This window comes from Trichosurus vulpecula, chromosome 5 (genome assembly GCF_011100635.1).
Source record: "Trichosurus vulpecula isolate mTriVul1 chromosome 5, mTriVul1.pri, whole genome shotgun sequence".
Lineage (NCBI taxonomy): Eukaryota > Metazoa > Chordata > Mammalia > Diprotodontia > Phalangeridae > Trichosurus > Trichosurus vulpecula.
This window is the reverse complement of record NC_050577.1, coordinates 118,924,191-118,947,188: the sequence shown is the minus strand read 5'-3', so window position 1 is coordinate 118,947,188 and position 22,998 is coordinate 118,924,191. Positions and strand designations below refer to the sequence as shown.

General features: G+C 45.0%; 1 protein-coding gene across 1 annotated transcript; it reads left to right on the top strand.

The window, feature by feature from the left end:
* The first annotated feature begins 3,044 nt into the window (after nucleotides 1–3,044).
* On the top strand, nucleotides 3,045–20,437 carry TSPAN33 (tetraspanin 33). The gene is made up of 8 exons (XM_036761107.1): nucleotides 3,045–3,389; nucleotides 13,151–13,208; nucleotides 13,781–13,908; nucleotides 14,373–14,447; nucleotides 16,468–16,563; nucleotides 17,324–17,452; nucleotides 18,038–18,199; nucleotides 18,705–20,437. Exons 1-8 carry the CDS (start codon nucleotides 3,285–3,287, stop codon nucleotides 18,804–18,806), a joined length of 855 nt encoding a protein of 284 aa, XP_036617002.1. The 5' UTR covers nucleotides 3,045–3,284; the 3' UTR covers nucleotides 18,807–20,437.
* The last annotated feature ends 2,561 nt before the right edge of the window (nucleotides 20,438–22,998 follow it).

Here is a 22,998-nt window from a genome sequence, read left to right as displayed (position 1 = left end):
ATACTTTCTCTGCAACTTTTAAGCTAGATCTCACTCTCTCCTGCACACATCTCAGTCTGCTTATTCCTGCCTTCACATATTTTGTTCATACACTTTGATTTTTCTTCCTTCCACCTACCTATATAAACCTTACTTAGCTCAAATCTCACCTGGAATCCTAGAATGTAGAGGTGAAATCATCTTAGTCCAACCTCCACGTTTAATAGAATGTGTGGTCATTAGGGTGGTTCAGTCATTCCTATTTGTCCCCTTCACCCTGCTACTGAATCACTGCTCAGTTGGCTTTCCTACCATAAATGCTCCTCTCTTCTGGAAAGTAGTATCAAAGAATCTGTACATTTGTGTTAGTTCCAGGACCCAGCCAGAGACAGCACTTCTGCCAAAATACCTCAACATTAGATCTAGGTCTATCACTTCTTTGGGGATGTTTCCCCCTCAATGGTTTCCTCCCAGCAATGTTCCCAGTAAGTATGCTGCTTGTCCTTCATTTATGAAGAGGACCAATGACACCATGGGGTGATGTCTTGATGCGCATGGTTCCTCATCATGCTGTGCAGGAATTGGATTTAAGCAAGGCAGAGTTGCACAAAGTTGTTAGCCTCATTCTCTCTTCCAGAGTCATCAAAGTCCACTGACAAGAGAAAAGTCAAGACTGGAAATGTCCCGGAATGCTGTGGATGACCTTGGCCTCTTCACTCACTGTCCCACCAAGTTCTAAGCACTCCACAGTGCCTGCTTCACAGCCATTGGATCAAATTGTCCTTATCCGCCCATTCTACTGGGGGGAACTTAGCAAATGGTGTGGTTACCATTGTTCACACATATACACACACATACATACACACGTATACATATATACACATATATATATATACACATATACACATACATATGTAAACTTTCAAAACAAAGAAATGTAAACTCTTCCTCCCCCAAGCCCAGAGGAAAAGAATTCAAGATCCCAAGGAGCTGAAGGGGAGAAAGGAGATACAAGATTACCACCCAGAGAGCTTTTGAAGGGTAGAGATTGGGAAGAAAAAACGTTTTTAGCACAGAGGTGGGGGACCCTGAGGCCTCAAGGCCACATGTGGCCCTCTAGGTCCTCAAGTGCAGCCCTTTGACTGAATCCAAACTTCACAAACAAGTTCCCTTAATAAAAGGATTTGGTCTGTAAAACTTGGACTCACTCAAAAGGCCGCACCCAAAGAGCTAGAAGGTCACTTGCAGCCTTGGGGCCACAGGTTTTCCACCCCTGTTTTAACAGCCTCTGTCCTGAGGCTAGTGCCTGATTGATTCAAGCAGCCTTGTCCCCAGAGTCCAGAAGAGACCCCTTCCTTGGTAGCAGCTGTCACTGTCTTTTAAACTTCCACCTTCTGCCCCACCTCCATGAGGCTTTTTGCAGCTTCCTTTCTCCAGCTCCATGTTGCTGCTTCTTGGCCAGTCAGGAGCTGGGTTCCTGTTTTGCGTTTTTAGACAGAACTCTACGAACTGACTTTTAAAGGTCACCCTGAGGAACAGCCTATCATTCTTCCTATAGTTGTTTCCTTTCTGATTGACTGAAGAAATTCATTTGTACCTCACCAAGAGTACACTTGCAGCAGTCACGTGTTTTATTTTTTAGCTTTACAACCTCATTGTTGCTCCTTTTCTGTTATTAGGACCTGGGTTTTAAAGGGTCACTTCTTTTCGGAGGAAACTGAAGACCAGACTGGGACAGTGTAGGTCACATATGTCCTTAATGGCAGAGCCAAGACTAGAACCAAGATCTCTTGACTTCAAGCCAATAGGTGGCAGTGTGGATAAATTGCTGGATCTGGGGTCAGGAAGACCTGAGTTCCAACTCCACCTCAGACCCTACTACCTGTGTGACCTTGGGCCAACCACTGAACCTCTGTCTAATTTAGTTTCCTCAACTGTAAAATGGGATCATAATAGTACTTACACTCCAGGGTTGTTGTGAGGATCAGATAAACTGTCTGTAAAGTGCTTGACACACGCCGTTATTCTATGGCTTCAGTCGTGTCTGATCCTTCTTGAGTCCTTTCGGGGTTTTCTTGGCAGACATACTGAAGTGGTTGGCCATTTCCTTCTTCAGCTCATTTTAGAGATGAGGAACTGAAGCCGACGGGGTTAAGTGACTTGCCCAGGGTCACCCAGCCAGGCAGTGTCTGAGGTCAGATTTGACTCCAGGCCCTTTCGCTCTGTACCACCTAACTGCCAGGTTGCCTCTAAAAGTCGCTTTTCCTCTTCCCCTCCAAATTGCTTTATTTACCTTTTCAGTTACTCTTTCTCCAGGATTAATACTGATTTTTCTTCTCTGAACCCTCACTGCATTTTTAGTCAATACCAAAAAACTTTTTCTTAAATCTCCTCTAACTGTTTCACGTATATTAACTCTATTTCAGTACCTAGCATAGTGTCTCACCCACTGTGGGTGCTTAGATGTGTTTGTTGAATTTAATTACACTTATCTCGCCATCTGAATTGTAAGAGCAGGCAGTGTCTCTTGTTCTTCCTGTGGATTCCCCGCCACAGCTGGGACGGGATAGGCACATAGTAGGTTCTTCAAAAGTAACTGAAGATTTGGTTTTGGGGGCGGTTAGGTGGCTCAGTAGATAGCGCACGGGCCCTTGGAGCCAGGAGGACCTGAGTTCAAATATGACCTCAGACACAACACTTACTAGCTGTGTGACCCCGGGCAAGTCACTTAACCCCAATTGCCTCGCCAAAAAAAAAAAATGTGGCGTGTGTGTATACTTATTTTATTTTGGGGTGTGTGCAGTGGCTGGATTGTGTACCTTTCCTCCTCCCCCCCTCTTTCCACTTAAGCAGCTGCAGCTTCGGCCCTACCCTGTTCTGGGAGGCCAGGGAAAACTACTGACCCTTTAAGAAGTTATCCCTCACAGAACAGGTGTTCCCCTCTCCTCTGGGAGCAGAGGGAATGGCTGGGTATTTAGTGACATCAGCGACAGTCCAATGAGAAGCCAGACGGTCGACAGCGGTGCCAATGGGCGGTGGCTTGGGGCGGGCCAAGTTTCCTGGGTGCGGGGAGGGGAGGAGGTGGTCCTCCGGCTGCGGACTATCGGGGTTGCTTTGCCTGCTGGCGCTGGCTGGAGGCTGGCTTCCAGCACCGCTCGCAGACATTCTTTCCGCTCCCGGGTACGTTCCACCGCTGTCCAGCTGCCTCTCAGGGCGCGATTCCGATGTCCCTGGGCACGGCGTGAGCAGGTGGGCAGAGCAGTCATCGGGGAAATAGGCCCCCCGGGGGAGGCGACAGCGGGGCCATGGCCCGGAGATCGGGGCCAGCGGGCGCAGTCTATGGAGAGGAGTTCTCCTTCGTCAGCCCCGTGGTGAAATACCTGCTCTTTTTCTTCAACATGCTTTTTTGGGTGAGTCTCCGTCCGGGGATCGGTGCAGTTGATGTTAAGAGGCGATCTGAAGACGGAAAATCGGGTAGTATCTGATCTGTGGCCAGGGGAAAGCAACAAGGGATAGCTCAGGATGCCCAGCTCAAGGAGAATGTAGTGTGATGAGGGGCACTGTGATCCTTTTCTCTGGAGATAGGCACTTGGGATGCTTTAATCCCGGGCAGAAATACTGGGGGGGTATAGTATTGGGGAGGGGAGGGAGGGGACAAAACTGGTGTTTGATCTAGGCAGCATTGTGGTGGAACCTTTGATCCCCAAGGAACCACCCTGTTGGGGTTTGTGTCCGGCTAAAGAGCCGAGTCTGGCATGAGGGAACCATCTGTGTAACCCAGGTCTGAGAAGGAGGTCGCTCATCAGTTCTGAGTTTAGAACAGGGGACTTCCCGGATTGCGATCTGGGAGAGACTGCACTTTGGGCAACGAGGAAAAAGAAATGGCATTTCCTTAGAAGAGGGGATTCTACGCTGTGGGTCGTGGAAAGCTTCCCCTTTTAAGCTGCCTAACCTCAGCTGTGGCCTAGAACAGGAATAGCCTCAGGATATGAATGCGTTTCACCTGACTGGCTGCCTCACCTGTTGCCTTCTCTTTCCCAGAACAAGGTTATACTATCTCTGGCTCTTAGCAATTTTAGGCTTATTTAAAGGAGGCTTATGCCTTTGGGACATGTATCTTGGGGTCCAGACAAAATCCCAAGTGGCTGGCCGGAGTTAGAAAGACTTGGCAATGTCTGGAATCCAGAAGGGTATATAGCTGCACAAGAGCAGGGCTCCATAGGGAAGGCAGAATTGCCGCCTGGGCTTGCCACTCAACATTTGGAGAGAAGATCTAGTATCACAACTCCCCAAATGCTTGACGGATCTCTTGGAAAGAAGCCATGTCCCGGGATGTCCCACAGAAAGTACCTGGAGTAACCCTTGTTTTGGCCATTCCAGTGAATCTCCCATGTCTCCAAAACTGCCTCTCTGGGTGTTTTTCCCTTTGCCTAAGTCCAGCTCTGCCTAAGTCCTAGAACTCAGACCTTGAATACAGAGGATGAGTGAACCTAAATTGTTTCTAGAAAAAAAAAATACAGACCAGAGCTCTAAGCCAATCATAGAAAGGCTTCAAAGGGGTCTGGGGTCTGAGTATGGAATACATATAGGGAAAATAAATGTTAAGTGTTAGGACCTGGCATCAGAGTTGAATTAGCCCATGGGGACACCAGGAAAGAATCCCAGCGGTTCAGAGGGATGAAGTTCAGCTCATTCACAGAAAGAAATTCAGGGCTGAGGCTCACTTAATAAGCTTAGTTATGTTATTTTAGACCTTTAGCAAGCCTTAATGGGAAGCTAGCGACCCACCCCAGCACGTTTCACAGATAAGAATACTGAGATCCACGGAAGACTTTGCCTGATGTCACACTAATGGCACTAGTTGCTAGGGGTGGAGACAAAGCTGAGAACCCAAGTTTCCTCAGTCTCCCTTCAGTACCTTTTCTCTTTTACCTTGTTGCCTCTGGGTAAATAAAGCACATGCTTATGGTTGGGGTGTCACCAGTTAATGACCATTCAAGGGTTTATAATTGTGAGCCTCTGGTTTGGAACTGGGGGGTAAAGGGAAGAAGAGAGGTATTGAGCGGTAGCAGGAAATCCCTTTTCACCATAGTTTGGGGCTGAGGAGAATTCTTTACCTCCATCTTTCCAAGGAGGTGATAAATGTTACTGCAACCTCCCTCCCTGGTGCCCACACAGTGCCCATTTCTGGTGGCTATTTTGCTGGGGACAGTGGGTCCAAGATTGTCATCACAATGACCTTCCCTCCCCCCTCCATGTCCTAACTTAACATACTCTCCTTTGCCCTGTGTTCCACGTGACTCCTCAGCAGCCTCTTAGCCACAGCAGTTCTCTCCCACTAGACACAGCTCAATGAGTCTATTCTGTTTCACTTTTAGTTCATGAAACTTTTCTCTGTACTTTCCCCCTTCTCCCTCTCAGCTGGGTCTGAGAGGCTCATAACTAGGGAGAGTGCTTAGCTCCTCAGACCCTCAGGAAGGAACTTGGAATGGGGGAATTTGAGTCAGAATAAGGAGAACTCTTCCTCAAATCTACCTTAGCCTACGGAGAAGTCACAAGTTCTAGATCTTTGGATCTCTAATCAACTTGCAATGTGAGCCTGAGTCAAAGTATCTCCCTCTTTGTGCTTCATTTTTTCCCCCTTTTTAAGAGAAAAGAACTCATAACAGCTATTTAACAGTAAATGATTCAACTCTAGCACTAGACCTCAGTCTCTGTTTCTAGAAATGAATCTATAACCTCTTCTGTGGAGTGATGACCTTTCTAAAGGGTATGTTTAAAAAAAAAAAGGATATGTAATAAATTATTCTCTTATCTCCCAGTGTCTGGACCATGGTCTTGACTCCACTTCATTCAGCTAGGGCCCCAGATGGAGATATGGAAGGAAAATGACGATCTTCCCATTCATCCTTCGTGGAATGGTTGTTGCTATTTTCCTACGCAGTTTTCAGTCATCCTACCACCAGCATGCTTCACTAGAAAGACTGCTGGATTTGGCACCAAAGAACCTAGATTCAAATCTCACCTATTAGCCACTTATTAGCTGTGTGACCTTGGGCAAATCGTTTAACCTCTTGGAACCTCTGTCTTCATCTGTAAAACAAGGAGCTTAAAGATGACCTTCAAGGTGGCCCCTTCCAACTCTAACTATGATTAATTAGGACCCCTCTCTCCCTTAATGCCTAAAGGATCCAAAACCAGAGTATGCTCTGACTTGTTAAGGGGGCACAATGAATATTCTGGATGCTGTTTTGTGTCTATGCCTGGATCATACTGGCAAAGCAGCTAGTATCTACCACTGCTTCTGCAGAAGCTCCATCCCTAGGAGTTACCTAGAGTCTGACCCCTGTTCTCAAAAAGTGGCATCTCAACCAAGAGTGCCTTATGTTATTCCTTTTGCTTAGAAAAGCTTGAGAGATTGTCTCCATATCTTTGCTCTGTTACCCATTCGTGGAATGTGCTCATTCCTCATCTCTGCCACTTAGAATCCCTAGCTTCTTTCAATAATCATCTCAAGTGCCTCTTTCTGCCTGAAGCCTTTCCTAATCCTCACAGCTGCTTAGTGACTTTCCCCTCAAAAAATGACCTCATACTTATTTCGTAGATACCTGCTATCTTCCCTGATAGTCTTAAGGCTACTCCTTAAGGTCAAGGACATTAGGTAGTTAGGTAGATGCTTATACAATATATAGAGATATATATAGAGAGATATATAATAGATGCTTAATACATGTTTCCTGGTTGATTGAGACTACCCTCCTATATATTTACGGCCAGGCTGTTAATTGTTTAGAGGTAATATCTCCTTAGGATCTCAAGACCTGAATGAGCCTTCCCAGGATCCTGGAAATTATATATAAGCTTCCTAGGTCAGAAGTAACTAATACCCCCTTTTCTTCCTGCATTGGTGAAATACAAAGGTTGGAGGTGGAGTAAGGAGAGAAAAAAAGAGAGAAGGATATGTATTTATCAGCTAGATGCTGAAGGGTTGAGGTGGCACACCCAATATTAATTGGAGGGCTTGACCCTGCTCTGATACCCACTGGTTCCATCTGCCACTCAGAGATACCAATTGGGTAGGTTCCAAATCTAGGGAGAGCCACGGAAGTCCATACCTTCAGTCCTAATAGCACAGGACAAGTCCTAATTGCCACAAGACAAGAAAAACCATTCAAAGGATATTGGATTTAGAACTACCAGGACTTTACACCATCTAGTCCAGTGATTCTTAACCTTTTTGTGTGTGTATCATAGACACCTTTGGTGAAACCTGTGGACCTCATCTCAGAATAATGTTTTTAAATGAATAAAACATATAGGAATCAATTTTAATGAAATGAAGTTCTCATATGTTTTTTAACGATCATAGACCCAAATTAACCCCTTCTCTAATCCAACCTTACATCATTTTATGGATAAGGAAACTAGGTCCCTTGACCAGTGTCATACAAGTAGCAAAGCTAAAATTCTAAGCTAGCTCTTCTGGCTCAAAATCCAATGCTTTTCCTGTACGCTACCATTCTTGCCGTAGGGTCCCTCTTCTTGCTCACTAACACTGGACATGTTTCAAGATAGAGCATATCTTAAACTGAGCAACAGTCCAGCCATTTCAGGGCTATGAACCCAAATTTTAGATTTACTGTGTGACACTAAGTACCTCCTTCCCTTTATAACTCTGGGGACCCCAAACCAGCCAGATTGTGAAGAATGAAACCGGAAGATAGTGGGACATAGTCATAGGACTCTAGAAATCATTTAGTCTAATCCCTTCATTTTAGATGAAACAGAGGCCCAGAGAGGTCACTGGGCATAAGTAGGGTGATGAAATAAATAAATGAACCAGGATTAACACCCAGGATCTCTGACTCCAAATTCAGTGTTTTTATCACTACAACAGAATGCTGCGCCAAGAAAAAAAAGGCCAACAAGTCCACTTCTCAGGATGACTACAGGGTGTCCCTAAAGTCTGAACACATAGGCAAAAATGCATATTTTGAAATATTTGGAATATTAACAGACCTTAGCCCCCTTGACTTCTTTTTCTGGGGTATGCTAAAGGAGAAGGTGTACTCAATGAAAATCGCACATGCAGCACACTTGATTGAACATATGAAGAGTGAATGTGCTAAAATTGAAGGCAATATGGAGTTATTGCATCAAGTTCTTGTGAATCTTGCAAAGCGCATCAACCTTTGTATCACAAATTATGGAAATCATATTGAAGATTTTATTTGTTAATATTCCAATTAAATAAAATGTTGCTGAAAATTTCATTCATTGCATTTCTTGAAAATATGCATTTTTGCCTGTGTGTTCAGACTTTGGAAACACCCTGTAGTGTTAGACTATGAATAACACCTATAACTGGTCCATTCTATTAAGGAGGTATCATTCTAAGAGCCACTGAAGTATAAAGGCCCAAGATAGTCAATAGGACAAAATAGGAGGAGATAAGGAAAAGAAATTACTAACCTCAAAACATGGGCACACAAAGAATATGTCATCTTAAAAGTAAATGTCACTGTAGTCTAAGTCTCATGAAGAAAATGAATTAGTCACATCACCAGGAATCTGAATTATGCCCAGAAGTTCAGGGGCCTCCGGGAAGGATTATATTTTATCCAAACTTGTTACCTCCTCCAGTGCTCTGCCCACAGTAGGTACTTAATAATGTTGGTGGGATGTTAAACATATCTCCATGGGTCTGAGATCTCTTTCATGTGGGCACTTCTTCCATGTGTGAGGACCTATTGTGTATGGAACACTGTGATGGGCCCTGGGAAAGGTACAAAGTTTAGAAAAGATGCCATTTCTGCCCCCCTACCAAGCTTTTCCTATAGGTCTTTTATGCAACTGATACCTAGCACTTTCTCCTTTTTTTCTCTATGCTGATCTTTCCCTCATCACAGGGTGGGATTACCGAAAAGGGCTTGGACTCAAAATCTACCTTCTCCTACTTCCTGCTTTAAACAGTGAGAGGGATCCAAGCACTCCAGCTTCTTTCAGGATACCTTCAGGCCCACTCAATATGGTGTCCTCTTCCCCGATTCAGGGACTTACCGGGGGTTGCCCTGGGCTCCAGACATGCTGGCTCTTTGCCACCTTGCCTCTGAAGGCCACAGGCAGCAAGCCAGCTCTGGGTTTTTCCTTACTTCCCTCTCTAGGGGGATGGATGAACATATGGGTTTGCTGGCAAGTGTTTAACAACTGGATGGCTGAGGGGAAAAATGTGCTCAGGACATACTTTTAAGTTTACACTGCACCATTAACATTTTCTCCATCATTTAAGTCTAAACAATCAACAAAACAATAAGTTAAACCCTGATTAATAGTGCTGCTGATTGCCAAGGCGTAAATGCTCACAATGAAAATTTAACAATCGGCTTCAGCACACTATAGGATGAGTTTTCCCCAGAGCCAGAACCTTCACTGTATTTTCCAAGCACACTCTAGGTAGAGCCTATGGATTTCCTTTTCCTTCTCATGTTGTGCCTGGGGGAGTGAGTCTTAAAGCAATGATTTTTTTTTAAATGCCACTACAGGCTATTGTTGAAAGGCTGGGGAAGCTATGGTGGAAATTTCCCTTTGGGAGAGGTGAAGGGGAAGCAAGAGATGGATAGAGCAGCATGTCATGGTGGAAAATTGAGTTTGGAGCCAACAGACCTAGGTTCAGATGCTGGCTTCATCCCTACTTGTATCACTTTAAGTCAATCCTTTCGGGGAGCTAAGTGGCACAGTAAATAGAGCGCTGGCCCTGGAGTCAGGAGGACCTGAGTTCAAATGTGGCCTCAGACACTTAACTAGCTGTGCTACCTTGGCCAAGTCACTTAATCCTGATTGCCTCAAAAAAAAAAAAGGTAAATTATTTAACCTCTTTGGTTGGACTACATGGCCTTTACGATCCTTTCCAGTTCTAAATCTAAGATTCCATGTCCAGAGATTCTTCTGTCTAGGTAAGAATCAGTCCTTGAGCCATTGTGACTCTCTCAGATTCCAAACCACATCATGTTCTCAGCTAGCTTAACCCATTCCAATTTCCTCTCCTTGGATTGCTCTTCTGGAGTTTTGTTTCTTGAGGCAATTAGGGTTAAGTGACTTGCTCAGGGTCTCACAGCTAGTAAGGGTCTGAGGTCACATTTGAACTCAGGTCCTCCTGACTCTAGGGCCAGTGCTTTATCTACTTCGCCACCTAGCTGCCCCTGGAGTTTCTGAGATTTCTCCTTTGATTAAAAACAAAAAGGATACCCACCAGGAAGCAGGCCCAGAGGAAGGAAGGACTTGCTCCAAGTCCCTAGGATTCCCACAATAAAGCTAGCAATGTTTTCACTGGTACCCCACAGCGTATCCCCGATTAGCTCCTTCTTCTTAGAGCCTACAGTTCTTCAGTGAGGCTTGGCAGGTGAATCTCACTTGAGGAAAACATGAAAGAAAAATTCAAAATTACAGACTCTGTAAGCCGTGGATTCGTTCTTGGCCTTTCTGGCCCTTAAAAGGAATTTTTGGTTCACTCAAGGACACATGGACTTATAGGGCTAAAAAACACCCTAACAATCATCTGGAGCAAACTTTCATTTTACAGAGGAAGGAGGTGAGGCTATGAAAGATAAAGTGATTTATCTCCGGGTCAGAGAGCCAGTTAACGGCAGAAGGGGGACTTAAACCCATGTCTCCTGTCCTGACATTAGTGTTCTTCACTCTAAAACACATTGCTCTGAGAAGTTGTAGATGAATACCGGTCTCCAACTGACTCAGGAAGATGGGTGAATGGCGGTAGTACAGTGAGAGCAGAGAAGACAGTCGGTCCATCACAGCTTACCTAGTACCTTTGAAATGATCTGAATTAGAACAATTCTAATTTACACAGAATTTTTGACAAGCATGTCCTTTTTTTGCTTAGTTATGTTTATAAGATAATAATAATAGCTTGTACTTAAGTAGCATTTGTTACAGTCAAAAAGCAGTTTACACACTTTGAAAGACTTAAGAATACTGACCAACCATGGTTCCATAGAACCAATGATAAAAGTGTGCTACCTACGTCCTGATAGAGACAGGATGGACTCAGGGCACAGAATAAGACATATTTTTAGGAATGTGGCCCATGTAGAAATTTGCTTTATTTGACTATTTACAAGGATTTTGTTTTTTCTTTATTTTTCCCTAATGAGAATTGGGAGATAAATGGAGAGAAAACAAATTTTTGATAATTTAAAAAATGATATTTTAAAAAGCAGTTTCTAAACATTTGCTTTTAACTCTTACAACAACCCTGTGAGGTCTCTCCCATTTTACAGATGAGGAAACTGAGGCTTAGCAAAGATAACTCACTTGCCTAAGTCACACAGTTAGTAAATGCAGACCTTGAACTAAAACTCAGATCCTCTAACTCTTAATCCATTGCAGTTTTCACCCTCCCACACCGCCTTCTAAGGGGATTGTTTCCTGGAAAATTTCCTGATAACTAGATGCATGAGTTAGAATCATCAGCAGACGCTGCTGATGTTTTCTGTCTTTAGCCTGAAAGGAAGAAACCTGCCAGAGTGTTCTCGTGGGACAAGTGGACTGAAAAGACCCATTCTAAAGGAGAAGGATAAATGGCTCTGGGAAGGAGGCCTAGAGGTGACATTAGGGACCTGATGGAAAAAAGTTGCTATTTGCTTGCTTTTGCTGCTGCAGACGCTGAATGTGTTTCTGAATAAGAGGAAGGCACCTTGCTGTCATTCCCCCTGGGTCTCCCTCTTCCTCCATATAATTATAGGCTTATAAATGGAATTACAGTGAATTACATTGGGATAATAGACATCTCTAATTCTGTACTTGCTATTTTTAGTTTTGCTGTGTCGGGACTACTTAGCAAAAAGTTATGGATCTCTATTAGAATTAGATGTGTTAAAAAAAAAGTCCAAGGAGAATAAGAACACGAGCTCTACAGAAATAAAGAGATCATTTATCAAAAAAGTATTGTCTGAAGGCAGAGCTAAACATTAAGGGAAGAGAGATAGGAAAGGGTCCCTGAAAGAGATGATGGAGTAGGGAAGGGCCCCCAACAGGTAACAGGGAAGGTGGACAGGAAAGGATCTCCAGAAGAGGCGAGCGACAATGAGGAGTGGAAAAGGGTCCATGAAAACGTCATGTCCTTTGGTGTCACCATTGTTTTGCTGCTTGAAGGTGCCCATAAAGAGGCCGCTTAGAAAAATGACTTTGTGCTTTGTGGTCCAGTCTGATCCTGTCTGTGGAGGCCAACTTCCACAGCCCTCCCCTCCCACTGTCCTACCTCTTTCTCCCTCCCCCAGCCAAGTCTACCACCCCCACGGCTGTCTTCCTCCAGCCACAGAGGAGGGAGGGGTTCAGCCAGCAGCAACCACCCCAGGGCTCCTTGACCCCTTCCCCATTGAGTTGCTTGAGTTCCTGCTGCTGAGAACTCCCTTCAACCAGAGCGGTGCCCCAGCCATCACCATGGTGACAGCATGTTGCTACTTAGCGCCAGCCTGAGGACTGGGCAGATTGAAAGGGGAGGGGAGATGTTCAATAGGGCTGTCCTTCTCACTTTAATTAGTGGAGGATAGGAAAGGCTCCCACTGGAGCTCCTGTTAGGCGAATTCCCCCTGGGGGCAGCCAGGAATTTAAGGTGGACAAAATTTTGCCCACTCTGCAGCCCAAGTTTTTATATATAAACCCACTATCTGGTTCAACTAGCTAACCTTCCACTCTCCCCTGGGGACCTCCATTCACTTTTTTTGGCCTATCGAGACTATAAATCTGTTCAAATCTAAGGATACCCTAAGATTGTCTAACTCTCCTTGCTAATATAATAATGATAATCAATGTGGATTTAAGGTTTATAAAGCACTTTACATGTTACTCATTTTGCTCCTCACAGCAATTCTGTGAAATAGGTACCAAAAAAGAATATTATCCCCATTATAAAGATGAAACTAAAGCTCAGTCAAAGCAGTTAAGTGACTTTGCCCAAACAGGTAATATTAAGGGCAGGATTCGAATTCAGGTCTTGACTGTCACTAATACTAGCATTCTTTCTATTATATCATACTGCGACTTTTAGTTTCAGGGATCTAAACGTTCACCTCATTGCCCTGCCCCAAAGCCGGATTCTATTTTAGAGTTCTTGGGTCCATAGTCTAAGAATCAGCTGTCCTTTCTCTCTCTCTAGGTAATCTCTATGGTGCTGGTTGCTATAGGAGTCTATGCACGGTTAATGAAGCATGCAGGTGAGTTAAAAGCCTGTTCCCTCCCTGCATAGGATCCTGACCTTGACCCCTTTCCCGCTAGTCCCCATATCTCTTTGTCTATTCTTACCTCTTTACCCTAACCCATCAGTAGGGAAAAAGGCTTAAAGGGGACAGCTGTCTGACCAACAGTTAAAAGGGGCTACTCTAGGGAGAAAGTCACCAAAGCCTGCCAACTCTCCTAGACTCTTTCAAGATGCACCCAACTCCAAAGCATGGGACTGAGGTGGTGGGGGTTAGGGAGCAAAGTAATTCCACCACCCTAGTACTGGGTAACAAGACCTCACCATCCTGTGGAACTGAAAAATGCAGAGCTCAAAAGCCTAGTGTCCTTCTACTTTTCCACTAGGAAACCATCCCCTACTCAGTTACTAATGTTCACCTCCAGACCATGGCTAGGAGAGTGGCTCTCTGCTACCCCCTTGTGGTGGTCAAAACTGAGACTTGACTTTTATAAGCAAGTACCAAATCTGTGTGACCATCAGGTTTGGCAAGAGGGTGAATCTCAGAGCAAACAGGAATTGTGAGGCAGGTTATACTATATATCTCCTCAGAGGCAGCTATGGCCTGCCTGGCAGTGGACCCAGCCATCCTGCTAATTGTAGTGGGCATCCTCATGTTTCTACTCACCTTCTGTGGCTGCATCGGATCCCTTCGGGAAAACATCTGCCTCCTGCAAACGGTAAGCAGCCCTTGGGGAACAATATGCCTCTCTTCCCTTATAATTCTCTTCCCACATACTGTTAAGGGCTAGGACTACTATACTGCATTCTGAGATCTCCGTTGACTCCTTGGGTTCTGCTACCTTATTCCCAGTTTTAAACTTAGATGGACACCCCTCCCTCCTCATCCCCAAAGTTTGCAGTAATTATCTATGTCCCATTCCCCTCAAATATGCTAGGCATTATTACATCTGCATTTAGAAACGCATGGCTCAGTGGTGGATGTAGTGATCTTAGAAAAATGCTACATGGTAGTCCCATCTCTCCCTGCACTTAAATCCAATTGACTCAAAAGCCAAGATATCACCCTTGTGGTGTCTACCATCTCCTTCAAGAAGAACGAACAAACCACAACAGCAGTCTGTAAGAGAGTGACACCCAAACTCAGTGACAAGCATCTCTCTCTTTCGAATTCTTCCCACAGTTCTCTCTCTGCCTCACCATCGTGTTCTTGCTCCAGCTGGCTGCCGGAGTCCTGGGCTTTGTTTTTTCAGACAAGGTAGTGTGCTGGGGTGAAAGGGAACCTTTTATGTTAGAGAAAAAGAGACAGGAAGAGAATGGTCCTTCCCATTATAAGCTTTCTTAGCCTCAGTTCTTCATCTCCTAAGCAAAATTAGCCTTTAGAAATTCTAGTTCATTTCCCATGGTTTCTCCCATTTGTTATAATTCTTCTATGCAACATGACTATTGTGAAAATGTGTTTAATAGGAATGTATGTGTAGAGCCTATATCAGATTGCATGCCATCTTGGGGAGGGAGAGGGAAAAAATTTAAAACTTATGGAAGTAAATATTGAAAACTAAAAATAAATTAATTAATATTTTAAAAGAAATTCTAGTTCAGGCCAAGTGACCAATCACCAGAACTACTATTTTTAAAAATGGTTGGAAGAGAATTGTTTCCTCTTGGAATGTTTTATTTCCCTTTATTTCCCAATTTGGGGAATCTAAATTCTAGGGTTGAGATCCCAGAATTTAAGAGGATGCATCCAGACTGAAACTAGTCAGCAAATATTCACTGCCAATAGCTGAACAAAATGCAGAAATCAAGTTGTTAGTAATTCAGGATTTTCTACATCTTTGTTGAAGAATGGGAAAAATGAAACAGCAGATCAGCCTGCACTGTGGCTGGAAGAGCTGCCATTTCTTTTACTCCCCCTAGGGGTCACTGTTTTTGTTCAACACCACCTGAAAAATCTCCAATTTCTTAGCTTGAAATTGAGAGTCAACAAGTATTTTTTGAGTGTCTTCACACAAGAGTCCCTCAAAGGTGGACTCACCTTGCTTTAGAAACAGTCAAAATTGGTCTCTGTCCAGCCCCAAATGCTACTCTTTCCTTGTTCTATGATGAGCTTAATCGCTGGACCACAGGCCATTCTAAAGGACCCTCACAAAGAGCATCTGTCCTAGATGATGGTAAAAGCCAACCCTGACATCTCCCTCTATTTGTGGCACCTGGACAACCCTAGGGTGGGAGTTGGGAATTGGCTCTTGATGCTAGAACTGGTCTCTATTTTTGATGCTCTTTTAGATACGGTAGGTTGGTCTGAGTCAATTTAATCACTGCTCTAAAACCTATGAACCTACAAGGGTTGGTTCAAAAGGAGATAATAAAGATTGCCAATGAAGAGAAGAGACAAGGGCTGAGATCAGACCTTGGGTAGGACCTCCTCTGCTTCCATTTTACAAGCTGGGGGAGAGGATAAGGCAGCAAAGGTGACAGAGAAGGTGGCTTATAAGAAATCTCTGTCCTCAAGGAGTTTACAGTCTATTAAGAGAAAAAATATGGTACACAAATAACTAATTCAAAACAGGATTATCCTCCTCCTCTGATGCCTTATTGCTACATGGAGGTGACCCTGAGTTAGACAAAACTCTAGCAGGTTTTACAAAGCTGGGAAGGTCTCAAGTGCTGGCCTGGAGAGGGGCTGTATGTGTCATCTGAGGACCAACCTAGTTAAATTTGGTTAGTTATTATCAGCTTGGCTGTAGGGTAATGAATTTTTCAGCCACAACTACACTCAAAGACCATCTACCAATTTATAGAGAAGCTGTGATCTGCATAGGTGGACCCACATCAATGAAATCACATTTCTTCAGGATATAATAATAAGAAATATTTACATAGCATTTTAAGGTCTATAAAGCATATTACATGAATTAGTATTTATTAAGCACCTACTATGTGCCAGGTGCTGTGGTAAGCACTGTAGCAGACAGGTACTACTGCAGATGGCAGTAACCCCATTCTATCGATGAGGAACCAAACTCAGAGAAGTCATGACTTACTCATGGTCACACAGCTAGTGTCAGCAGGGTGCACACCCAGGTTTGTTTTGCTTTTAAGTCCAGCATTCTGGTCACTACACTTTGCCACTTCTTGTATTAATAGAAAATGCAAAAAGTTCAGAAGTAAAAAAAATCCTGTAAGATTTCAGAGTACACCTTGCCCTCTGGAATGGCAGGAGCAAGAAGGGTGAGTGCCCTACTATACCACATTTCTTGCTGTGTATCTGGCAGGCTCGTGGAAAAGTGAGTGAAATCATCAACAATGCCATTGTTCACTACCGAGATGACCTGGACCTACAGAACCTCATTGACTTTGGCCAGAAGGAGGTATGGACGAGATGGTGGGCTTAGTCATCTGGGAAGCCATGGACAAGAGCTTAGCTAACTCCAAGAGATCCTCAGTTTTCTGGTCCCATCAATATTTTTGCTTCCCACTTACTCTGCACAGTGTCTATCAGAGCACCATGCAAACATAGGTGCTCTCTGGGGACAGAGATGCTAAATCCTACCCCAAACCTGCCATTTGACTTTGGGGAATTTTATTTATTTCTGTCCCATATTCTTGGCTTCCACCACCAATTTTCTGAAGTCTTCTTGACTGGATCTTCTCTTTCTTTTCCCATAGGCTAGAACTGCCCCCTCTCTCATTCTTTGGATCCCAAGGGAAAATCTGCAGCATCAGATTTTATTTCTTTAGCAAACATTTTTTGAATACCTACTGTGTGCAAGGCACTGTGCTAGTTACTGTGGATTCTACAAAGATAATTTCAAACAGCCTCTGCCCTCAAGGAGCTTAGAATGTAATAGAGATGACAGGTGTGCAAATAACTCCTGCAAGGCAGAATGTGAACAATACTATAGGGGAGGCATAAAGTATCAGAGGAATGAAGGGAAGTAGAGATCACTTCCAATTGAGTTGACCAGCAAATGCTTTAGCCCAGAGGAATCAGAACCCTGGCCCACATAAAATTTCCTGAAATCAGTAATCAGACTTGTGGAGGGGTGGAGGGTTCTGAGTTCTTACCATGGCTCTCTTCTCTGTTCCAAGTGGGTAATTCTTAACATCCATACCTGGGCTTCTTTGCAGTTCCATTGCTGTGGTGGTATCTCCTACAAGGACTGGTCCCAGAACATGTACTTCAACTGCACAGAAGACAACCCCAGCCGGGAGCGGTGTTCTGTACCTTTCTCCTGCTGCCTGCACAAATCCAGCCAGGTAAGCTGCCTTCCCTACTGTTTCCTCCTAGCCACTGATGACCAACAAGGGCAGCTTTTGGTTGCAAATCCTAAAAGATCCATGGAAAGCGGTTTAGGGGTGGTCAGATCCCTACCCCCTCCCTAAAACTAGGCTTCTTTCCACCCAGGACAGCCACTATGTGAAATTCTCAAATGTGATTCCTATTGACCCAAGGGTCTCATCTGGGGGAATAGGGAAGGGGAAGAGAAGAGAGAGAATGAGGAAGAGAGGGAGAGGGAAAGAGAGTGAGAGATAAAGGATCTAGATGTTCACAGAACACAAGGAGTCAGATTTGGATTGCGAAGCCTTCCTACCTAGTACTTTCCAAATGCACCCCTGAACCAATGTCGGGTATGTAAAAGATGACTAGGGTCTGAAGTGGGAGATGACTGGGAATTCCATTTGGTTCTTCTCTTCCCCCTCATTCTTTTCCCACCTTCCCTTTCTCCCCTTCCTCCATTTCTCCTTTTTCTCTCTTTTTCCCTTGCTTTTTTCTTTCTTCCTTCTTACCCCTCCCTTCTTCTCTTCCGTCCTTCCTTCATCCTTTTCTCCTTCTACCTCCAGAAAGTAATCAACACCATGTGTGGCCGAGGTATACAAGCTCTTGACTACCTGGAGGCTGGTAAAGTCATCTACACTAATGGCTGCATTGACAAGCTAGTCAACTGGATCCATAGCAACCTCTTCCTCATTGGGGGTGTGGCATTGGGCCTAGCCATCCCTCAGGTAATTCATCCAGCAGTTGGTGAATTGGGTTAGGATAAAAAAAGCCCCAATTCTTCTACCTGAGAGGCCAATAGAAGGTTGTACCCCAGGGGACTAGCGCTAGGGCCTGGGTATTGAGAGTGCTAGGAAAATTTTTTGTAAGAGACTGGGGCATTGAGGAAAGGAAGGGTGGTAGCAGAAATGGAATAAGCATTTACTTAGTGCCTATGTACCAGGTACTGTACTATGCTCTTTTTACAAATATTATCTTATTTGACCCTTACCTGATATCACCATTTTACTTTTGAGGAAACTGAGGCAAACACAAATTAGATTTCTTGCCCAGTGTCACACAGTAAGTTTCTGAGGCCACATTTGAGCTCAGATTTTCCTGACTCCAAGCACTCTATCTCAACTGCCAGCTGCCTCTGGCAGGGCGGGTAGCCTGGGACTCAGTGGTAGAGATGGGGAGCAAGGGACAAGGGAAGGAATATTATTAAAGACCAAGTTCCTTTGCCTCTCTCAGCTGGTGGGCATCCTGCTATCTCAGATCCTTATCAATCAGATCAAAGATCAGATCAAGTTACAACTCTACAATCGGCAGCACCGGACTGACCCATGGTATTGAACACCCATCCATTCCCCCGCCAGGATGAAAGGCGGGCGTCATCTGCTTACAGCACTGGGCACAGCTCTGGGCAAAGAACAGAGATTTGGATTCCCCTCACCCAGTGACAAAGAGCAAGCTCCAGACAGGCAGACAAAGGCAAGACATGCAGATGGCCTTCGTCACAGAAGGATGGTCCTCCCCCACCTGGGGCCGTGCCACAATTTTCTGAGAGAGGTTTTTTGATTTTGTTTTATTTTTATTTGTTGGGTCTGTTTGGGGTTTTTTAAAGTTACTTTTAAACAAAAATGTTTTAGGGGATGCCAGTTGCACAGTGTTACAATGAGACCAGCTTCCTCCTCATGCAGGCATCACAGTAACCAACCCAGCCTTTTCTGTCCCTGGACACTCAGATTAGTGCCAACTAGATTTGGGCACTGGAGGGAGTAGTACACCAGTAGCCCCTGCCCTGGGTCCAGCTGGCATAATACCAGCCCCAGAAGCTTGACTCTGAGTTAGGGGGAGGGTAGTAATTGTAAGAGTCAAGTGGGGACACTTATGTATGTGTTGGGTAGGACTGTGGAAAGGGATACATCTGCCACCTCCCTATTCCGTGTTCCCCCTTAGGCAATCTGAGCCAACTCCATTCTGACCCCTCCTTCATTTCCATGGAAATATGGTAACAAGGGGGCAGGGAATGCCTCCGCAGCCAAATTCATCTTTAAAAAAAAAAAAAAAGCTTGGAATCATGATACCTTCTCTGGCTTGTGCCTGAGGACCATCCCAGCAGCAGCCAAGAAAGAGGTGACACAGCCACACATACTCTTTTACCCTCTTCCTCCAGCCTGGTACTTTCCCCCATGAACAGGCAGTTTCTTGGGAACATGGAGATATTAAAGACAATACCTCCTAGCCTTCCTCATCTCCCAGCACTAAGATTGGCATTGTGTGTGTCCCAGAACTCTATCATTCTACCAGGTAAGAAACAGGAATCCTGCAGCATTAGAAAGGGAGATGCCGTAAAAAGTATTAAAGTATGCTGAGCTCAGGTCCATGACCATGAGGTCCTGGAAGGTAGGAGGAGACTGGGTGAGGGCTGAGGGCCTTCTGGGTGGTAACCCTTCTCTTGTGTCTGGTTTTGAGGGAGGGTGGTCGGGCAGCAGGGAGCAAAATAGCTCTCTGGTGGCCTCAGTACTCGGTGGAAATGATCTATCCCTATTTTCCATCTCCCAACTCTCCAAGTGGGTACCCCAATTCTTAGTGATTCCCAATCTAGTGTTCGAGATGCCCTGGGGTTACCTAATTATCTCAAGGGGTGTCATAAACGTCTGCAAACGAAACTAATTTCAGATCACTGTAATTAGGAAAACATGTCATTCAACAGTTGGGTGGGGCAGGGCAGGTGTCAGGAAATGCAGCCACTTGGCTCACAGGTCTAGCCTCTACATCGTCCGGTGGGGAGAAGAATCTCTCCCTAGCCGAGTCCGGGCCAGGTCCTGCTCTCTCTAGCCTACCTTTCTCTGAAGTCCGACTCATTCAGGCTTCATGGCCTTCGGCCCAGCCTGCTCCAGTCTAGATGGAGAAAGAGCAGCCACCTCTTCGAGCCTGGAGATGGTGTTTGCGCAGGCCTCCAGCGGGGAGGGGGTTGGGGGTTGCAGGGTTGCCATAGTCTCAGACTGAATGGAGACTGCTCCCAGTTACTTGGGCCTCCGCGGCTGTGCGTGGGCGGGGAGCCTGGAGGGGCGGGGCCACTTCTTCGGCGGATGCTTAGCCCGGCAAAGCGCAGCTGGGGCTTAGTGGGTGGTCCCACCCTGCACATCTTCTCGCCCCTCCCCCAGCTCCTCTGGGTAGTGTGTCCTAACCTGGCCTCCAAGCTCGGGGAGTGTGGAGTGCAGAAGGTAGAGGGGGGCCCTCGGCTGGTGCCCATGCCACCCTCTTTCTCCCCATCCTTACGATTCAGCCATAACCCCTTTCCTCAAGAGTTCTGGTGCTCGAACCCCCACCCTTGTTTCAGGCCTCTCCAGACTGTGTACAAGATGGTTCAATCACTTTAAAAGTCTCGATGCAATTAGATGTAAAATATGTACCTCTGAGGCAAAAATAGGCATGGTGAGGAGTAGGGAAGGGATTTTTTTCCTTGTGTAGTGTGGGGCTGTCCACCAGGCTGAGAAAGGAAGATCATACAATAAACATTGAATGGGACTGAACATAATTCTTTTTGAATCCTTTCCTCCTAAACCTACTCTCCCAAAGCCCCTCCTGATTCTTGAAGGGCACCACACCTTACAGCCCACTGGGGCACCTGGCCTATAGTTTAGTGGCCTCAAGACTACGAGTTCCCCAACCCTGGTTTAGTCTCTACTGAGAAAGAAAAAAAGAAACAACAAATAAGGACCTTTCATTCTAGGAGGTAGGAGTGGGAAAACATTTCACAGGGTAAAGCTCAGTAGGGTGGGGGACATAAATTTGATGCTTTTGCTGCTTCCCACATTAGCAAACTCTTGCTGGAGCCATTTGGGAGTGAGGGCAGTGCATGTGTCCACCTTACTCGTGGGGCTGACTTGTATGGGAGGATTCATTGGTTCCTCTAACCCAGAGCAAACCTAATGAAGGAACTGGGACAGTTGAAAAGAGCCCTGCAGCCCTGAATTCCAGTCCTGGTCCTTGCTACTTCATTGCATCCTCATTATCTAGGGGGGAAAAGCCCCTTTACCGACTTCAAAGTGGGGGATCCTGGAGTGGAAATAAAAGCACCCCCAGGTGTTAGAAGAAAGATTTTCTGTTCATTTCCTCAGAGTCTTTCACCACTCACCTGTTTTGTCCCATTTCCCATACCTATGTCTCATTAATAGCAACTTCAGTCTACTGAGCTTGGAGTGTAGGCTGCAAACCAACTTTTCCTCAGTTCTGCCACGTCAAATCCTTTTCTCTGAAGTTAGGGCTGACACACCACTTGACTGGCAATGGGTCCTTCAGTTTTTATGGTGCTGAGACTCCTCCCAGGAAAATCACAACTAATCATACATCTGTTGTTCAGTAGTGTCCAACTCTTTGTGACCCTATTTGGGATTTTTTTGGCAAAGATACTGCAGTGGTTTTCTCTTTCCTTCTCCAGTTCATTTTACAGATGAGGAAACTGAGGCAAACAGGGTTCAGTGACTTGCCCAGGGTCAGATTTGAACTCAAGAAAATGAGTCTTCCTGACTCCAAGCCTGGCATTCTATCCACTGTTCTACTTAGCTACCCCATCACCATTCCTCTAGACCAGGGGTGGACAACCTGCAACATCGAAGCCACCTGTGACCTTCTAGGTCTTTGGGTTCGGCCTTTTGACTGAGTCTAAGTTTTACAGAACAAATCCTTTTATTAAGAGGATTTGTTCTGTGAAGTTTGGATTCAGTTAGAGGTCTAAACTTGAGGACCTAGAGGGCTACAAGTGGTCTCGAGGCTAAAGATTCCCCACCCCTTCTCTAGACCCTATCTGTTGAGTTGTATGAGTATGTATCTTGTATGAGTTTGGAGGGCTGAAAAATCCATCATGTTGAGCCTGTCCAAACTTAGCTAGACCAATCTTCATATCAAATGCACAATCCATCAACAGAGCAGAACTTGGAAGGCTTTGCAGCTTAGAGGGACCTGATGGAGCTTGCACTACTCGAGAACTCAAGGTTGCCTCCGCCCCTTTATGAGACAAAGAGACACTAGGAGAGAACTCTGTCCTTTTTAGTAGATTCATATTCACTTTCTGGTTTAGAAATAGACATTCTTCCTCAAGGGAAAATGGTTTGATGATAAGTAAGCTATAACACAATTTCCATAAGGTCCATAATAAAGGCAGGAATATAGGATTTGTTGTTGGGTTTTTTAAAAAATGGAGACCATTGGTCCCTATTTGTTGCTTCCCTCTTCCCACTGTCTGAAAATGGAACATTCTGATCTCTTCTAGTTTACCTACTTCCCAGCAAGGTCAATCAAACTCCTGACCCTTTCTAACCATTTCATTCAAGCTCTCCAGCACTGGTTCTGGTGGATAGGTAAATGGGAACCTGTGGGAGCTGGCAGAATGCTGGATGACTTAAGGAGAAAGGAGTCTGTGAGTCTCATTGTAGTAACTTGGCTGAGAGGTTAAGGTAGGCTCTAGCCACGGACAGTTTGCAGAGACTAAGTGGCTCACACAGGAAGTCTGATGAAGCTAGAAAGGACATTTGGTAGT